Below are 21,155 nucleotides of genomic sequence, written 5' to 3'. Positions count from 1 at the left end.
GCCTTAAATTTGTTATTTTTCAATCTTCACGGTAACCCTGCAAGGCAGACAGAAAATTGTTCACATTTTTCAGATGAGTAAATTTAAATTACACCTCAGAGAGTCATAAGTAGCTAGCCAAGGTCAAGACTGGAGTTCATTTTCAAACCCAGATCAGATCAACTCTAAACTTCATGTTCTTTCCATTACACCATGTAGAATTTTGAATTAAGATCTTTCCAGTAATATCCATTTATTTAGCAGTATTTACTGACTAATAGCAGATACATAGCCTAGAATTGTTTTAATTGTATTAGATTATTGACTTTCCCTGAGACTACTGGATTGCCTTTTATGCTGATAGGAATTCTTTGCCCGGACTTGGAGGTTTAGAAAAGGGCACAGAATTTGGTTTCAGACTTGAGTTCAGATTATGTTCTGGCTGAGTGACAGCGGGCACTGCCTGAAGCCTCATTTCTCCGCCATATGTCAAGTGACTTCACTTCAAGCCTCAGGCCTCATCTGTAAGTGAAAGGAGTGACAATTACCTACTTTGCAAAGTTGTGGGCAAATTAAGTGAAGTAATATACGTAGAGATACGTAGCACCATTTTTTGTGTGCTGCTGGTAGTATTGGAAAGACTTCATGGTAGTTGCTTGCCTGGACATCTGCCTGTGTAAACCACTTTTTAATCAGCCTTATCACAGGATCTCCTTTGAGATTGAGCTTTTGCCACATTCTAGGCAGGGACTTTGTTAGGCACTTGGTATGTGCTTCTCCATTACCACATTTATGACATTATATAGTAATTACTTATTTACTTATTTATTTACTTCCTTGCAGGCAGGAACCTCTTTTATTTCCTTCATATCCCTGGCATTTAACAGAATGGCTTCTGGCTCATCGAAGGAACTCATTAATGTTAAGGAAGTTCGCTTGCCTTTTTGTTCCTTTATACTGCTTTTCTTCTTTCTAAAGCTAGCTTTAGTTGTAGGAAGGAGCTATTCAAATGAACTGCTATGTTATCATTATTAAATTGTGACTTATAACTTGCTTTAAATTATGCCTGTAACTAAAGACGTGCCGGCTTCCCTGGTGGCTCAAACAAGAAAGAAATCTGTTTGCAATTCAGGGAACCCGAGTTCAATTCCTGGGTCAGGAAGATCCCCTGGAAAAGGGAATGGCAACCCACTCCAGTATTCTTGCCTGGGAAATCCCAAGGACAGAGGAGCCTGGCAGGCTATGGTCCATGGGGTCACAAAGAGTCAGACACAGCTGAGCAACTAACATACATTATAACTTGCTTTAAAATATGCCTGTAACCAAGCAAGTTTAGGTTGCACTGATTTGGCAACAGCTGATTCTGAATATTTGGTAGTCTTTCACTCTTTTAAAAGGTAAATTTCGGGGATGAAAAGAATATGTCAAGAGTTAAAAGACCTTGCAAACAAATTTGTTTTGTTATTTCAGAGGAGTTTGGTTACCCTACTCAAAGAAGTAAACTCTTCAATAACCTTAGTGTATTGTAATTTGGATGTGTCATATCCAAATTATTCTTAGGGATGTATTAAATTAGCCCTTAAAGGACCTTACCTGAGAATTACTTATTACACACTTTGAATTTTAAAAAGATGCACATATATATGCAGGTATAATAATTTTGGAACTTTATCATGTGTTTTGAAAAGGCTGATTATTTCTCAATTTTTAAAATACCAGTTTGACTCTTGCCCAATTGGTTTGAATTAGATTTAAAAGGCATGTTTTGATAAAGACAAAAGATTGTGAAGACAGAAATAGTAACATATTTATCCTCTGTTCTAATCCAAAATTCTCACTGTTATGAAGCAAATCATAATGCATATAGTAGGAGAGTTTGAAAAATAGCACAATGAGATTGAGATGAAAGAAAATGAAGAGAATTTTAAAAATAAGATAAACTCAAGGGTAAGGTTTGTGCTTAAGAAAAATTAGCTGCAGTGAGGTCCTGAGCCCCCCACAGAGAGGGCTACAGATCTGGCACTCGTTTTCCTAGCAGTATTACAAAGACGGAACCCAGTGAATTACAGGATGTAGCATCCATAAAATAAAAGTAAACACATCACACAGATAATAGAGAATATTAGTTGTTCATTGTCATAATAAGGTATTTGCCTCAAAGCAGATAGAAGTATTCTGATATTTGGTATTTGTGATTTTTTTTTTTTTTTTTTTTTTTTTTTTTGCCTCTCCACTTTGCCTCTTGTTCATGAGATTTTTATAAATATGTATTAGGAGGATCTCCGTAAGCAGGAAAGAGAGAGCGAGAAGCTTAAAAAGCATAGCTTGGAATGCTGCTTGACAGTGTCATACATTCACAAGATGTCCTTGAAGATGGAGCACAGAACAGAGATCAGGGAAATTTTGGCAGCTGCAGTTGGGAAAATAAATGGCTGTTGTATGATTGGGCAGATCCTGAAAGCAGGCTCCTGCTCAAACCATGTAATTAAGAAAAGTGGGAGCTTTTGTCCAAGTGCAGAATGTTCATACTATCAGAGTTTGTCAGCAGGAGCTTTTAGAACGGATCAGTACTTTTCACTCCCTGATCCAAGAAACGGTTTTCTTATAAATCATCCACTCTCCTTGCTGTCCTCAAGAAGGTTGCCACCAGGTGATAAGGCAGACTTCAGAGTGTAATCTTGCTAATGCGCAGTGATTTAGGTGAAGGGGAGACCAAATCAGAGACCGTCTCAAGAAATGTGATCTTTATTCATTTGGGCTCCTATGTAGAAACAAGCAGAGTGTGGCCAAGGAGAAATCCTGCAGGACGGCTCTGGGAAGGCTATGGCATCGTTGTTAATACTGGGTCTGAACTGGGTTGAAGTATTTGATGCTTCTTTTCTTTTGAAAATATAACTTTCTTTCAGATTATAAAGGTGCTATTGTAAAACAAACAAAAAACTTGAAGAATAGAAATGGTGACAAATATAACTATCACCTATAATCCTACTATTTATTATTAGCATTTTCATTTTTCCCTCATTCTGTGCATGTTTATGTAACTGACATAATCCATTTTTAATTCTACCTTTTCTCTACATTGATTACAAACATTTTCTCATGTTATAAAAATGCATTATAAACATAATTTTAACATTTGTAGAATACTGTATCACAAAATTTTATGATAACTTAGTCACCCCCTCTGTTGGGCCCTCAGATTGTTTCTATTTTTTCACTCTTCTAGGTACACTGTTCCTAATATACCTTACTGTATATACTTTTGGTCTACCCCATGGACGGAGGAGCCTGGTAGGCTGTGGTCCATGGGGTCGCTAAGAGTCGGACACGACTGAGTGACTTCACTTTCACTTTTCACTTTCATGCATTGGAGAAGGAAATGACAACCCACTCCAGTGTTCTTGCCTGGAGAATCCCAGGGACGGGGGAGCCTGGTGGGCTGCCGTCTATGGGGTCGCACAGAGTTGGACACGACTGAAGTGACTTAGCAACAGCAGTGCATACTTTTGGTCTACAGAATTTTGGATTCTCTTCTGAGCTTCAGAATGGATCAACAGGTCCAAGAATATGAACATAAGGTTCAGAAAGGTTGTGCCAATTTATATTTCCACCTATAATGATAAGAGAGACTATTTCACGGCACTTTAAAGCAACACTTGCAAACCTTGAATTTCTATGTATGTTCTCAGTAAGCATTTTGTCCAGAAATAATTCAGATCCACACTTCTCCCTGCCCAGGTCTGCACTATCACCAACGATGGTTTGCTAGACCCTAAGGTTGCTTGCTCCCCCTTGCTTTCCCAGAGTGTGTCCCTTTTTTCTAACGTTTCTTTCTTATACAAAAACAAACAAAAAAAAACCTGAAAGGAAGTCGGTGAAGAAGGAAATTAAAAACAAAATTTCAAGTGTGATAAAGGAATTTTTAAAACTACCGTATCAGATTGATATTGAAAATCTTGTCACTGATGAACAGATAGATGTACTATGAGGCTGTGTGCCTTCTCCATGGGTCTCACTTATATATTGGTCACTTACATTACATGTACTGAGGTGCTGAGAACCGTTTTGTTTCTCTCAGTGTCTTTGGCTTCGTAATGTCCCCAAATAATCACTCTCCTTTGAATTGGAAGAGCCGTTGGCATTATACAGTTCCTTTCAACAAAGCGAATGTTGCTCTGTGCAGATTTTTCTAGATACTAATTCCCTCCACTTCCCTCTGCTCTCTTCCTCATCTCTACCCCAACTGTGTTTAGAAAAGAAGTATCTGTTTTCAAAATAAAAAATATTTTTATGTGGATTTCTGAAAAATTTAATCTGAGTGTGCACAGAACAAATTCAGAGAGGTGACCCTATGCTTTAGATCATGATATAGATACCGGATAACCCAGGACTTTTTTACAGCTGAATCTTGGTGAGTTTGCTCACTCTGCGCCACTAGCCAGGCTTTTTATAAATACACAGTATTTAATATGTTTACATAAATTGTGCCACTGGCTATTCTTTATGCATTTAATCAGAAGTCTGACTTAGTCTGTGGACAGTTTTACAAGTGACTCATTAGTGTTCTTTTTATGGAAGACGAAGATAACATAGATACCATCACAACTGGCTCCCATCCCAACAGGAATCCGCAGCTTAATATTAGGCATTTTGGTTATGTTGTCTACATTAAATATTGAGAGTTTGAGGTCTTAGGGAGTAGAATGGGAAGGAAATTGTTTTCCAATTGATTTTTTTATTAAAGGTGATATTTTTTCAGGAAACCTGAGAGCTTGCCCATGAAATTACATTTATATTAATAGGAAAACATTTCTTTTTCAAATATGTCTTTAACAAAATGAGCTTATTGAAAGTTTGGGACTGTATTTATTTACAGGCCATTTTGGAAAAGAAGACTGAATGGACGGTGGAGGGGTGCGGTTTGAAGGTTTCCTTGTCTTTACAGTGAACTGGATGATTAAGCCATCCCTCTGCTCTGGAGAGTTTTCTGTAAAAGTCTGTTAAAACCAAGTACTCAGGGGTTTTAGCAGCACTGCCCCAGGATGGGCACACTAGGAAATCATTTTAGGCCAAAACTGAAGCCCTAAAGGGACACTGTAAGATATTAAGGAGGCCAGTATTTATTTAGGAGGAGAAATGTATGTGATGTGTCTGGGGAAGAAGATTAAAAACTCGGATTTCTGTGAATTTGAGAATAATGCCTAAGAGAAATTAAATTTTGATTATGCTTTTCATTTAAATGCTGGCCCTGTTATTTTAAGTATTAATGCCTCATTCTCTCCAGTGGCTGCTGATTTAAAAAAACAACAACCCTGACTACAACCACTGAGAATACTTTTGGCATGCCCTTTTGCTCATCTCCAGTGAAGAAGATGCTGTTTCAGATGAGTAATGCCTCAAGCTTACCTCATTGTTCCAAATAGTCATTTGTTCAGGACGTAAGCATTCAGGCCAGGATTGTCTGTTGGCAGACAGGATTGTCAGTTCAGTATCAGAGTGGCATATGACTTGTCTGTGTATAATTTCATTTACGTGCTTTTGGTGAGGGGATGGGGGTGGGAGTCATCAGAGACAGTTTGGAGGGAATTGCTTAAAAGAAAGGGGTGTATACCATTGATTTTAATTATTTGTTTATCTCCCCTCCTTTCTCATTCTCTCAACTTGAACCCTCTAAGAGCAGGGATCAAATTATTTTTGTTTCCCCAATTCCTCCAATAGTACCTTAGTCTATAAAGCATTCAATAAACTTGTCTTGAATTGAATACACTTGTTTTAAAGATATGCTGAGAATTTATTACCACATAAGTTCCTAGAGTAAATAGGTCTTTCAGGTTATTTGTGCATCTGCCCAAAGGTATTATTAAACTGTCAGCATGTTTTCCCCAGTTGGAATTAAATTTTTTTTCTAGAGTTTTCTAGTTACGTTCTAGCAGAATCTACAAAAACTTGGTACAAATGGCTTGGGGGGGGGGGGACATGCAGGCAGTCTTCAGCCAGATTCCCCTGTCTAGCAGTCTCTGTGAGTCATCACCTGTAGTTTGGGAGTCATTACCCCGGCAGTGGGGGTATAGTCCTAAGTTCCCTTTTCCTAGAGTGATCAGATCATAGATCTCAGCCCCTCCTCTTGGGCCCCACTAATAACTTATATCTCCTTCCCAGTTGAATCATAACCAGAAAAGCATTGCATTTAGAAAAAACTTAATCTGAAGGGACCTGAGCAAATTAAAACCTCTTGAAAAGGAGAGAGAGTATAGAGTTTATGGGCTGATGGACGAAACTTTAAAGAAATATGAAATTGGAGGGGGGGGCGGGTGTTGTAAGGACATTTTTAGTATCTTTCAAGGAGCAAGAAGCGAAGTGAAGAATTATTCCTAAAAATAATATGTCTTCAGGAACACAGAGCCTGCTGTGTAATTTTCTAACTTTGGGGATTTGTTTTGCAGGCTTTTGAAAAGGGGGTGAGAGGCAGTAGTCTGGGCTGCTCCACCAGAGTCTCACATACTGCATGTCAGAATTTTATAAGGGTTAAGTGGGAAATGCCTACAAAGAGAATTAGGACTTTTATTTTTGTTCTCATGAATAATTTAAATCTATTTCTTTAATGGCTTGATTCAGTGACTGCCCTTGGTAAACATTATTCTTCATGCTCTTGGGAGTGCTTGTTCTATTACATAAGGGTTAGCTTTTATACATAAATTTTCAAAAGTCCTTCCAACATGGTAAAAGAAAACACCTTTAAATACTCATTAAAATATTTAATAAAATACATATGTGTATCTCAGACGTACACACCTGAGACATGTTTGCAGTCAGCACAGTCCTTTAGTATCTTTCTAGTTTCCGGGAATGCTGACATTTTGAGGGCGCTGGAAGTAGAAGGGAGAGTATTTGAAAAAGAAACATATACCTGTGACCTTCTTAGGTTCTTTTCTCTTGATCCTTTTGCCTGCTTTTGGAGTATCAGGGCCACCCCTCCCCTAGAGAATCAGAAGTTGAGGATAGCTGAGTGTGGCGTGATAGAGTTACAAGGGCCCTGCCCTGAGCTCTCGGATGATAAATGTCAGCAGTGAGTTCTACAGGCACAGGTTCCTATAATATAAAGTTGTAATCTTTTATTTTGCCTCATGACGTAAATACTGATGGTATAAACTAGGTTAAGATACATAAATGCAAGACCGTACAGTTTATTGTCAGACTTCCACTTCTACGGAAAATACTGGAGCAAAGCTATGACATGGTTTGGCTGACAGAACTGGTGAGGGGGCTATGGTGGGACCCCTGGCTTGCCTCTCTGGGGCCTGAAATAGTGAGGTCTTCAGTTGCCAGGCGAGAGACCAGCCCTGTAATTCTAACCTGACTTCCCCACCCCTGAGCTTGAGCACAGGAAAGCCTTGTGAAGAGTGGGGGATAGAGGGAGTTGTAAGGGATTCATGAGCTGATGGAAGAAACATTAAAGGAGGCTTTAAGTCCTTTTTAGGATTTCAGAATGGCTCTTGCTTAATACACTTAAAGGACTTTCTGGTCATAGGACATGCTTATTCTCTCCTCTGACATGTGGACCCTTTGGCAATAAATATTTGTTTGAATGAATGAATGAATGATGAGGGCAAGAAATTACATGAAAAGAGTGACTTGGGAAAGGAGGGAAGTCTGCCATTTGATTATATTGCTATTCTTAGAGTCAATTGGGAGATTGCAGTCTGAGACCAAGGATTGATTTTAGTGTACCCAAAGTGTTATGTGCATATATATATATATATATTTCTGAGGAGAAAGGGCGAAAGTATTCAGCAAGTTCTCTACAGGGCCCATGTCAGCCAAAGCTTTAGCAGGCCTGCTTGAATGAATGCCTCTTAAAATCTGCATTTAAAATAACATCTAAATGTATGTCTGGCATATGATAGGAACTCAATAAGTATTCTGTCTTCTTGCTATACAAAAGATGGAGATGACACTACTAAAATTATTGGCTTATACTTCACAGGGTTGTTAGAAGGATTTAGCGAACTATTGGACTTGCAAGGACTTTCATTCACTCAGTCGTTCTTAATGCAGAACCTACCCATTCTCAGGCCCTGTCCTATGTGCAGGAGGTACTATTATACATAAAACAGATGCGGTCTCTCTACTGTGGAGCTCAGAGTTGAGGTTGCCATTCTTTGTGAACTGCAAAGTACTCTACTCAGAAAAGTAAGGAAAATAGACCTATCTCCACACCTACATTCAGGCACATTTCTGTGATATAACCATCTTCACACTCCTCCCAAAGATAAAGTAGAAGTAAGCTCTCATCCAAATGGCCACGTCTGCATTGTCACAAGAATACACAATGAAATATAGGCCTGGACTTACGTGCCATCTCTGCCTCTAACTAGCACTGTGACCTTGTGCAAGTCACTTCCCATTTTCTCGTCCTCAGATTCCTTGTTAAGAGTACAGGGTTGGGCTCAGTGGCCCCTGATGTTCTCTGACATCATACATCCGCCCTGTGAGCTCAGTGAGGGCCAGCTCCCAGTCTGTGTATCCCCTGGACCTTGCACAGTGCCTGCCACTCCAGAGCTCCCTCCCCATTCATCTAACATTTCCAGATCTAGCTATCATGGAAATAAACCCTTTTTTAATGAGTATAACCTGGCCTGTCCAGGAAGCAGTATAACATATACTTTAGGTGAACAATAACAAAGGATGTTATTGAATGGTTACTCAGGACGGTTGGGAAGGACCCTGGATTGTGGCAACAGAGATGCCACGGAGGGCCGAGAGGGTTGGCTTTGTTTTTTCAGCATCATCCTGAGAAAGAAGGAAGCCTGGCCCCACCTCTGCTTCTTTTCCCTTCTGCCTCTGCAGAGAGAAACGACCCTGCAGCCGCATGCCTGAGGCCTTCCCTCTTGCTTTTGTTGTATATTTTGCAGGGAAAAAAAAAAAAAGAGGGTGGGAGGGGTGAGGTTAATGCGCTGAGTGTGAGTAATTAGTCATTCAAACCATCGACATTGACAGTGACAGGATTTGAGTGCCTGCCTTATTGTGCACTGCTTTAATAGTTTATCCCTGAAATTTTCTGCCTGTATAATGTTTCTTAAAATACATCATGGGAACATAAAAGATTTAATGCAGTGCTTTGTGTAACCATTAGAGTTTGAAGTCAACTGAACCTCCTCAAGGCTCTCTTCTGGATGCTGACTGTAATTCTGTTCTTAATTGCCGTTCGGAAGAGAGAAGGAAGGCAAGTCAGGGGTTTGGAGCCTGGTCAGCTACGAAGTTGGCTGTGAGACCCACACAGAATCCTTCATTAAAGTATGCACACTTAAGTAACTGATACATTTACTTGCAGTGAAAATTGTGCTGTTAGAATATCAAAGGTGTTACCCTGGGGAAGCAAGCGTTCTGATTTCGTTAAGCCAGCTTCTGAATTTATTGGAGGATAGCTTCCCACAAACACACATGTTTACCCTGGTCTTTTTCCCAAGTTGAGGTTGCAGGTGTCCTCTCTGTAAGGTCTACCATGTGACCTTAAAATGGCGTAGTTTCATACTCCATATATTTACATCCTGGCAGCCTCTCTTATTTTCCAAGTAACGCTCTTGGTTCTCTTGCGTGTCAGATTTCAGTCTGACATTTTACATTTCTGATTCCTTTTTTAAGCCTGTCTTGCATCCTGGGATGCGTCATTAAGACCAGCAAGGGGTCTTATTACACAATGTATATTAACACATTTGCAAATGCTTCTCAGCTTTAAAACTGTACGCTTTTATTGAGAAAACTCTGTGTGTGTGCATATGTATATTTTCCTCAGTTCCTTCTGAGCCCACAAAAGGATAACTGTGTAGTGTGTGTGCAGAGTAAAGAGAGCTCCATCTCCATGAGACGGGAATGAGTTGACCTGATTTATAGGTTTGTTCGATGAAAAGAGCTCAGTACCGAACACTGTATTTCATGGTTCCTTTTCAGAGGTTTGGACCCCAGTTAGGCTAGGATTGTCTGATGCACAGGTGGGACTCAGCTCCAGGGGTCAACATAAATTAGGAAATCCACACAGGATGTAAGGAAATCCAGAAGGCTTGTTGGGGAACTGAAATTTCTTTGCTGCAGACTTGATACTTCCTAGGCCTTTCTGGGGCAGGAGGCCTGTGAAATATTTGCAGGGACAAGTACTGGCTTTCACCCCATGCGTCTGTGAGTCGAGTATCCAGTGAATTAAAAATGAACACAGCTGTCAGGAGACCTTTTATAGTCTTGGTCCCACAGAATCACAGCATGCTTAGGTATGACTTACATTTGTCCTACTCCATCACTGATACTCTAAATGCTGCCTCACTGCAGGATATTTCTCAGGTGTTTGTGTAGGAACCGTGAGAAGGGTAACCTAAGAAAGCGGTGCAGGGAAGGCGTTCTGTAGATTGTGGGGCTGATATTTTTGCCACTAAATCAAAACGAAACTGTTGGGCAACTCTGTGGTTCTGCCGGCCCAGCCTCCTGAACTGGATGAAATCTGTTTTTCCAGTTCCTTATTGAGTTGGTGGTGCTCCTTAGGTCTGTTGCCTGAACACCTGACTCAGTGAAGCAGTGAGACGACACAGCAAAGGGAGGCACTGCGCAGACCCAGGAGGCCGATGGCTTGGCAGAGCAGAACCTACCTCCCAGCCAGGAGTTGTGACGATGTTCTAAAACATCATCTCCATTGGCATGATCACTCCCCTGGGCACAATGCCCTGATTCTTTCCTGGACCCTTGCCTCAAGGGCAGAGCATCTGCATAGGATTTACTGGGTGCATTTTTTTTTTTTAAATCAGTGCTGAGGAGAATTTGATTTAAGATTCCCCTATAGAGCCCTTCACTGTCTCTTTGCTCTCTGGACCAGCCTAACGCAACCCCACAGTTGTCCTGAAAGTTCTGATGTGATAAGTGAAGCCACTTAGTTACCTATGTGATGGCAAAGAATCTCAGATGCTTCCCACCTTCCTCCATCTGCCTTGTTTCCCTGATTCCTCTTGAGATTTCTTTTCTTTCTTTTGGTTTCAGTTCCCAATTGTGATTATCAGAAGGAGAAGCAATTAGAGCAAAGCTCATCCATGTAGGGCATAATGAGGAGTAATAGTTAACGATGCTTCTAGCCACTTTATGTTCTATGCATCTTACATATATAAATAACCCTGCACGGTGGTGGTGTTCTGCTTTATAAAGAGAAAACGGCCCAAGAGCCCAACTGCCTGAGATCACAGAGCTAATAAGTAGTAGAACTAGAGTTTTAAGTCAGCTAAAACTCTAAAACTTATTCCCGTTTTACTATACCACTATGTTTCAGATGAGCAAATAAGCAAAAAGCAAAACAAAACAAAAACAGCAACAACAAAAAACGGCTTCTGAACATTGATGAGGATGAGTAGCAACTAGAACTTTCATATTCTGCTAGTGGGAGAGTCAGTTGGTACATCTATTTAGAAAAACTATAAACAGTACCTACTAAAGCAGAAATACCCCTGAACCCCAAAATAGACTCCAAAGAATATTCCCAACAGAAATGTGTATGTACACCATAGGATGTATATGTGATGCTCATAGCAGCATTATCTATAATAGTTTAAAAAAATAAAAATAACCCAGTGTTCTTCAAAGTAAAAGAGATACATAAAATATAATATTTTAATACAATGCAATTTTCTCCAGTAGTGGAGAAGAACAGCCTACCTCTACATTTCAAGACATGAAAGACACTCAGACATAATGTGTGAAAAGACATAAAAGAGTACATTTTGTGTGACTCCATGTATATAAAATTCAAAAGAAGATAAGTCTGTGAATTAGAAGGCAGAGTCGTGGTTACCTTGGTGGGTGGTATGAATGATGAGGATGGGGACACAAGAAAGTCTTCTGGAATGCTGGTCATTTTCTGTATTGTGATCTGAAAGGTGGTTACTTGAGTGTGAGTTGTGTTCATTTTGTAAACATTCCTTGAGTTGTACCCTTGAGACTTGTACACTTTACTACATGTATATTATATAAACAGGCTTATCTCCCCAAATTTCTCAGAGCAGCCGAGTAACAGTAGTAATGATGGAAGCTACTAGTAATCAGGTATCTGCTAAGCTTGGTTTTCCTTGTCTATAAAACACAGAGAATGTTAGAATATGCCTCACTCCCTTCTTGTGGGGAGTCCGTGAGAGAAGTCACATCAGGTGATTTGCAGAGCCTCCAGGGAAACCCAAGAATACTGGAGTGGGTAGCCTATCCCTTCTCCAGGGCATCCTCCCAACCCAGGAATCAAACCAGGGTCTCCTGCATTGCAGGTGGACTCCTTACCAGCTGAGCTACCAGGGGAAGCCCTAGAATGACTTTAGTGGATATCAATGATTATGGTTGTGTTCCCACCACTATTCAGGCACTTTACATATATTCTGTCACCAGATCCTTCGTACCACCTTGCAAGGCAGGCAGCATTGTTCTCCTCTTTCAAATGAGAAACACTAAGGTTCTCAGAGTTCAAGTGCCTTACCTGAAGTTGCACAACTAGGGAATGACAGAGCATGATCCCATTTCCAAGGAACTGATGTTCAATTTCACAGAAGATGGAAATAACGCCATAAAGGATGAGTAAGGGGTAGAGCTCAGATAGAATGGAAAAGTGGGACTGATGGACTGCATTTGGGGCCAGGAAAACTGGGTACAGGCCTAGACTCTGCCCCACTTTCCTCTGGATGTCTCTGGGATTCATCTCCAACAGGAGAGTTTTGAGCTGAACTGTATTTCCTGAAGTGTCTTCTTTCTGGCTCTGTAGTTTTCTGATTCTCAGTGCTTGTCGTACCATACAAGGCATCTTCATGAACCAGCTCCATGAGCTTAAACCCACTTTTCATGTAAAACCTAATTCTAACAACATCTTCTTGGGATTTTCCCCGAGTACCTCTATCCTTTAAGCAGGTTTGATTGCTCCTCCATTACGTGGCCACTGTCCTATTGCAGCCCTTTGCCTTCTATGTCCTCTGTGGACTGTAAGCTCCTTGTGGATCGAGACTGAGGCTTGTCTTCATGCACGCTGCCTCAAACAGTTAACACATTCGTGGAAATATTTCTTTAATTAACTATTTAAATACAGAGAAGTCTTTTTTGAGTAATGTGTGAGAGGACCATCTGGGGCTGTACTAGACTTGAAGTGGAGACCTAGAGAGAACTTTCCTTCCTGTTTTTAATTTTGTTTGAGGTCCAGGAGAAACAGTAACAGAATAGCTGGGGAGAAACATCATTAGATAACTTTGTAGCTCCCCAGCGTGCTTTTATGAAATCTAAAGTTTGATCTTTATTAAGCATCAGTGAAAATCTAAACCCTTCCCATATGGAACAGCCCCACTCAATTTAATGTCATTTTACTTTATGAGATAGTTAATAAACAGGTACTGTATTTGATCTTGTGAGCGTAGCCCTCTATGTTTAGCTTTTTCAGCTTTAATGGAACTATAATTTTAATCATGATTATTACTTTACATTTTAATTATAATTTGGTGTGGCTTAAGTATACATTTCTGAGAGTGATTGTGTAATGAAAACAGGAATTAGCTTTTCATTAACAAAATAATGGGAGAGTTCCCACTGCATTCTAGTCTGTGTTCAAAATCTATGGGCTGGCCTAAAAATAGCAAGGGGAGTTTAACATTTTGGTTAAAAACATGTTTCTAAATTGGCTGTGTTCACAACCCCATCTCTTTTGCTCCATCCTGCTTTATCTTGTTCCCTTTCTTTACAAAAAATAAAATCAAATCTTGAAAGAGACTTTGTGTCTTTGAGATATCAAAAGGCTTAATATTTTTATTTTCATTTAGATAATTAGCACCATGGAGCCTCAGGTGTCAAATGGCCCGACATCCAATACAAGCAATGGACCCTCCAGCAACAATAGAAACTGTCCTTCTCCCATGCAGACAGGGGCAGCCACAGATGACAGCAAAACCAACCTCATAGTCAACTATTTACCCCAGAATATGACCCAGGAGGAATTCAGGAGTCTCTTTGGGAGCATTGGTGAAATAGAATCCTGCAAACTCGTGAGAGACAAAATTACAGGTACGCTCTTCTTCAATATTCTAGGCTTGGGATTCACAGCTACCTTGTTCCATTAGATATGCAGATCTTGGCAGGACTGCGTATGTGTGGTGGTGTCTTTGAGTGTCTGCAGCTTGTGTCCTGCGTTCAAGGATAGCATGGGTACAGTCATAAATGCATACGTGTGTGAATACTACATGAAACCGCATTGCAGATTGGTAGGACCAGGAAGCAGATAAAGATTTTGGAGCTTCCTCAGCTTTACTTTATGTGAAATAATCCTTTGATTGTATCCTCTTTTATTCTTAATCAGCCACCCCTACACTTTGTTCTTTAGTTCTCAGTTCTGCCCTCTGCCCCCAACCCCGTACTCATTTTTGTCTGTTTATTCCTTAACTCTCAAACATTTGGTTTGTGTGTGTCCAGTGTTCGTCCATGTGTCTGAGACAGTGTTTTAGAGGGGGCTACTGTCGTCACAACTGCCCATTGTCCCTGGGAGTAATAGGCCTTAAGGAGAGCAGATTATTCTGGAATAAATCTACTCTGTCATGGGAGGGAGATGCTACATGAAGGAATTTTATTTTACTTGTTTGTTGTGAAGCTACTCTTTGAGAATTCAGAGACTTTTTACTGGAAAGTAAAACAATACCCTATCCTTCAACACTTGAAAGCTTTAGGTTGTGATTTTTTTTCTAACTGACAGTCATTCATTGAGGACCTAGCGTCTGCCAGATACTGACGCTATAATCCTTTGGGGCTGGGGTTGGGGGTCATTTCCCTGTAATCTTTCTGGAAGTGAGAATGTTTTCTTAGAAAAATATTGAACTACATCATGATGGCAGTGAAGCTGCTATGCTTTGATGCTCCCCTCCTAAAATCATTCACACTCAGCTTTGAGTATTTATCATTTTTGAATGTTGACTTTTATTTCCCTCTCTATGGACAATTTAATTGAAGAGCAGCTGGCCTATATAGGAAAAAGGAAACTTTAAAATACAGAAATATGTTATCCTGATTTTTAAATCAGAGAATACAGTGTATTTGTGTGCATGTAGCTATATTCTCCAAATCTTCTGATTCACTTGTCAATTTGTCCCCATATATATTATTTTGCAAAATCATAAGACTCAAATAATTGTCAACATATAAAAATCACATAACTCACCAAACATAATTTCCTCTTCTGTAAAGTTGGAAAATAATACTTATCTCAAAGGACTTTTTGTGAGGATTAAATGGGAGACTGGATATATACTGCCTAGCATAATGCCTCTTGCATAGTAGTCTCTCAGTAATGGGGGAGGGTGTTATTATTATAAGTACAGTTAGTGTGTTTCAAGAAGAGTGACTAGATCAGAGAAATTTCATCAGGGTCTCCAAATAGGGCTACAGCTTTGGTGTTCTTATCCCAGAGCCCTGGATCATCCATCCTTTGACAGAACTGCCTATGCTGTCAGAAAGCCAATGTTTAGATTCCTGAATAATCTTTATATAATAGGATGATAATTCAAACCAAATTAAAACCAGTTAACCATATGATTCTTCCTCCTACTCCTGTATGGAAAATGTATTTTTGGTGTAGCCTTACCTTCTAAATAGGGACTCTGCCAGCTATCTTAGTGAATATTATTAAGCACCTTTTCAAAAGAGTTCCTTTAGAAGTGTAGTGAGATTTTTCAGAAGTACTGATTCATGGTGTTGTTCTTTGTTTTCTAAAGACACATGTTTAAACAAGCAGATTCCTTTACTGAAAGAATGCTAATTTGGTAGTTCACTGAGTGGATTTGAATAGGAGTGACAGCTTCGAAGACAGCCTTTAATTTGGTATACAAAACCAAAATTGTCAACTTTGGTTTGTTTAGCACCCTCTCCAGCACAAGCAGAGACATACAGTAGCATCTGAGCTTAAAGAAGAAGCTTATGGGTTGAAGGCAGAAATACAATTCAGGCATAAATTTATAATTATGCATTTTTTTAATTCAGGGGGAAAAGAATTTTATTTGCAGAGAACTTATGGGAATGAGGCAGGGAAATATAGAGAGACCAGAGATATTTGCCCTCATTTGGTAGCAGTGTTTAATAAAAGTAGAACTTGTGGTTGTAAAGAGTGCTTATTAAATTCTTCATTTACACTACCTAATTAATTCTAGCATTTTAAATTAACAGTGAAACTGGTCCCTGCTGTACCATTCCATAGATGCAGCATATTTCCTCCATCTACCCGTTGTTCAGGTTTAATTGGCTACGCTAAAAGTCAGAGAAGGAGAGAGAGAGAGACTGTGGGGAGATGGGGAAGGAGTGGGGATCTCTCTAATGGAAGACCCTCTGAGGCCTGCATTTGGGGTTAAGTGATAACACAGGCTGGGAGGCTGAGGTTTCACACCTGCCAAGTTAAAAGGCTGCTGCTGGTGGTTCAGGAGTCAGGGTAAATGACATCATAGGTATTTTTGTTGCCCTGATTTTTAACATCCCAGTCCCCCCTTTTCCTGCAACACCTCCTACAGATCTCAATGCATCTCGATCCTGTGAAGTTTACAGGGAGTTCTAAATACCCAGTGGGAGGATTAGGGGGTGGAAAGTGGCAAAAAGATAAGAATTCAAGATTAAGATTTTCCAGCCTAACCACTCCCTAAGAGAATGTAATCGATCTCCTTAGAAGGTTCTGGCTTCTGAAAATGCAGGAGAGTGGGGAGGGAGGGAGGAAAGATGGAGGGAAGGAGGGAAAGAGAAACTGTTAATGGTGTTGCCAGTAGGCTGGCTTCACTCCTTGCTGTGGGTTGTCAATGAATTCTCCATTTGAATTTGGGCATGGACTTAAGTGTCATGCGGCTGAGAACATACTTGCTATCATTTATCAAGTACTTGCTCTAGGCCAGGTACTTACTGGACACTGAATATACCTTATTTTATTTAACGTTGAGAACAGCCTCCATTTCCTTAGATGAAGACGCAGAAGCTTAGTGAGGGTACGTAACTTACTGAGGCAGCACCGTTTATTAGCAGCTGGTGGAGCTGGGATTCACCCCCCCACGTTTCCAAAATCGTGATCTTACATGGAAGCATGTGAGGATGCCCCTGCCTGTGTTACCTGAAGATACCTGCTAAGCCTTGCCCATAACCCAGTGAAACATCGCGTTCCTCTGAGCAGCAGTTGCTCCACTCTGCAAAGTCTACCTAATGCACCATGGCTTAAAACAAGACCCCTGTGTATAACCAGAGGCAAAGATAACAATATTTATCATCCTCTGGGGATATAATTCAGCCTTCAGTGGAAAGCCAAATTTACTGAAAATGCCAGGTTTAAGATTCCCTTACAGTGCTTTTGGACATCTCTGTTACTTATCTTCTCAGAGATATTAGATTTTCTTTTTTCCAATTGGGAAAGGACACTTATCAGGATAATCTAGGTACCGGAGAGAGAAAATGTGTGTGGCAAGTTGCTTTTGTGTGTATCTGTGAACACAGGGAGGCTCTGGAAGCTATTCTTTATTCTTCTCCATCCACCTGCACCTCTGCTCCTGGAGAGAAAGGAAGATGGCACGTGTCCCGCAAGGATTCGGGCCACCGAGGAACTCGGGCAAAGAACATCAAACCCCTGGTAGAAATTCTGTTATTCCCGTGGACTGCAGATAATTGAATTAAGTTCTTCTTTGTTGTTGTTGCCTTTTTGTTTTTCAGGCTTTGAGATTGCATTTCTGAATCCAGGTTCCTAGATGATTAGTATTTTAGGGGAGGAAACATATGGCTGAACCAGGATAGTTAGGTGGCTCATGGTATGTCTTAAAGCCAGCACAGCTGGAATGCTAAATTGCATCTTTATAATTGTCTCTCTTGTTATCACCCCTCTCGAAAAGGAACAGAGAAAGGAGGGGGGAAAGTAACAAAGAAAATTCCCCAGAAATAAATCAGTGTACGACAGCAAGAAGTTTTGATCTGCCTATCTAGACTGTGTGATTATTTGCATCATGGTGATAAAAAAAGAATTATATTTTTACTTGATATCACTCTTCATGTGCCCATGCCGTATGGTTTTTAAGAGTAGTTTTCTATCCATTTCAGGCAAACGAGAACCCTGAAGTGGGGGTTTTGAGGATGGGGTGGTCCAAAATGAACATTATCCATTATAAAACTGAATATATGGAGTGACCAGTATATGAAATAGATTATATGGTCTGTGGGTGGTTGAGAAAAGATGAGGTCTCCATTAGCTTGAGCTACTGAGGTGGCATTTGAAGGATGGGGTTAGGATTTAGGTAGACAGAAGAAAAGCAAAAGGGATGGAGCAAAAATTCCAGTCTAAGAACAAAAGTCTTTTTTTATTCTTCTGTGCTTCGGACAAAGGAAGTAAAGCCGGGTCATGCCTCTCAGAAGCAGTCCTCTGGAATTGAAGCAGCGCTGCCAAGGGAAGTTAAGCAATGAAAACATTAAGTCAGGGGCTCCCTCACAGTGCAGTGGTTAAGATTCAGCGCTTCCAATGCAAGGGGTGTCGAGTCAATTCCTGACCAGGAAACTAAGATCCCACATGCTGTGCAGCGGGGCCAAAACACAGAACATTGTCAGAGTTGCACCTGATGGACAAAGACAACATTTTCTAAACCCCACCTCTAATCCATCTTTTCATTCTTCGTTTATAATACATGACTTTGGCTTAATTAATATTATCATTTAGTGGAAAGAGTAGAATAAGGCAAAAAAAGATGCTTCACTACTGGAGGCATCAGGGTGAATTCTTTGCCACAGCCTTTGTGTGTAGAATCACAGCTCTAATTAAAGGAACCAATTCAGTGTTGATTCAGTGACACTGGGTAACTTCTGTTCTTTCTTGGATTTGTGAAAGTGCTAATAATCCTGTATTTCCCTCTCAGGAGGTAGGATTGGACTATAGCAGTGGGGGGTTGGGAGTTAGGGGTTGGGGGAAGCTGTGTCTGCTAAAGCATCAAGGCCAAGAGGTATTACATGGTATACAGTCTCTTGGGTTCAAGAGGGAGAGGCCAGTGAGGGTTGTGGGTTACCTTATGTTACCTCATATACTTACAAGGAACTGGACTAATAGGGTCACTATGGGAATTTAATTGTTTTGCTTCTAAGATAACATTATAAACAATAAAAAGGCTCTGAAAAAAAAAAAAACCCTAAAGTACAAAAATGCTTTTAATTTACTCCTGAAATGTCAATTCAGCCCTGGGGTAAGTTTATTGGTGTAATTTCTGACAGCATCCAGCAAAGACAAACAAAAATAATAGCAGCAGCTTTTGTATGTTTTTGTGTGCCTTCTGCGTATTCTGGATACTATATTACAAGCTTTAAATATAGTCGCTCGTTTAAATAGTAAATTGGGACTTCTTGGAGATTCATAATCATAGCCGGTGTTTATTGAGTGCTTACTATGTGCTCGTCATTGGGCTGAGATCAATAAATGAAGTTTCATGGTATCCCCAAGACAGTCATTTTACAGTCCAAGAAACTTGGACTCAGGAGCAATTGAGTCATTTATCCAAGGTGACTTAGCTTCCAAGTAGGGGAGCTGGGACTTGAACTGTTGGCTCTCTAATTGTGAGTTGTCCCATTATAGTTTATCTCTGGCAGTTTCCCTAAAAATACTAAACTGACATCTCCCCCTTACAAACCAATGCAACTTATATTACCTAAGGAATGAAAACTTTTAGTACAGGGAAAATATAATTAGAGTTCAAAATCTTTTGTCTTGGTAAATAGCATGGTATGCATTAAAAAAAAAAATACCAGTGACCAGTAAGGTCACTACTTACCTGAACAAGAAAGACTTCAAGTGGTTCTTACCTTCAAATTCTCTCTTCACAAGATACCCCTCACTGTGTTCTCCTTTTCTTTATCATGCAAGCACTGTGTTGAAATGGATGCTGCCTTAAGTTTAAGCATACTTAAAACCCAGCCTCAATTATGCAGATCCAAGAAAATCCCAAGATATTGATTAGCTAAATGAACTTTTCTACATGCACATCAGAGGGATATGCGTTAGCGATGGGAAGGCTAGAGGAAATAGTAGCATTTATCAGCAGATTTTACTGCTGATTTTGCAAATGTACTTGATACAGTGCAATGTGCCTCCAGAATTCAGAGGAAAATCAGGCATATTTGCATCTATTATTTTATTTATCACCTCCCTGCAGTCATTTTATACATACTCCACAAAGAAGAGTAAAAGAAATTTGAGTTGTTGACTTGAAGAGAGGATTGATTTTTATTGGGGGTTGAATGGAAAATTTTTAGTTAAGGAGAAGATTTGACAGACTAATGGGGTTACAAAACAGGAGAATAGGGGTCTGCTTTATTAAGGGGAACTTAAAGAACTCCAAAATGTTAAGTGCAAACTGTGAACCATATAATCATTCTTCCTCTTACACACCCATCAAGGGCAATCAGGGCCCTCCCATCCTTACTAATTAGAACAGGTTGGCAATTGAGTGGAGCTGTGAGGCTTAGAGCTTGTGCAGGTACATTCTGTTTCTTTCAACACATTTTTTTCCCAGGGCGGCAATAGGCAGGATTATAGACCAGGTATGGTTTCCTTTTGCCCCCTGGCTATCTTTCCCTTCATCTTCCCTCCCAAATCAGATGGTTCTATCCTGCTTCCAAACTCAGATAACCGTAGGAAAGTATTCTCACGTCCCAAGAGAGGTGTCTTAAAGGATTTTTACCTAGGATGTGAATCAGGACTGAGTATTTTAAGGATTTTCTATTTCTGTACTTTAGCTGGCTGTTTGGTTCCTAAGACCAATTCCCTGTTCACTCAGCCACCCCTCCTTCCCCCAACACACACACACACACACACACACACACACACACACACACACACACACACTCACTCACTCTCTGCTTCTCTTCCCTCCTCTATAGAATGACCTGGTTGTTTGGGACTAGGAACTAAGCAGGAAGGTAATGTCAAACTGAAATTTCCATACATTATCTAAAAATGTAATTCATCAGCTTCAGGGTAGGAGGAAAGTGCTTTCTGAAATGTGTTAATGGGAAAATCATTTTTTCTTGTCTTCTGTGAGCTGTGGTAGTGGTGATTTTTTTCATTCTCCCCCACCCCATCCCCATTCCACATTTCCCTTACTGCTCTTAACTGATGAACTTTGTTACCTGTCTTTTATTCCTTGTCA

General features: G+C 40.2%; 1 protein-coding gene across 6 annotated transcripts in view; it reads left to right on the top strand.

Moving 5' to 3' along the window:
• ELAVL4 (ELAV like RNA binding protein 4) overlaps positions 1-21,155 on the top strand; it is an 88,523-nt gene that overhangs the window by 22,142 nt on the left and 45,226 nt on the right. For all 6 annotated transcript variants that reach the window (XM_043878393.1, XM_043878391.1, XM_043878392.1 and 3 more), the window contains exon 2: positions 13,791-14,031. In XM_043878393.1, coding sequence (XP_043734328.1) covers positions 13,791-14,031 — 241 coding nt within the window. The remainder of the gene's footprint in view (positions 1-13,790; positions 14,032-21,155) is intronic.

This window comes from Cervus elaphus, chromosome 20 (assembly GCF_910594005.1).
Source record: "Cervus elaphus chromosome 20, mCerEla1.1, whole genome shotgun sequence".
In the NCBI taxonomy this organism is placed as follows: domain Eukaryota; kingdom Metazoa; phylum Chordata; class Mammalia; order Artiodactyla; family Cervidae; genus Cervus; species Cervus elaphus.
Note: the sequence above shows the minus strand (reverse complement) of the source record. Positions and strands in the feature narration are given on the sequence as shown.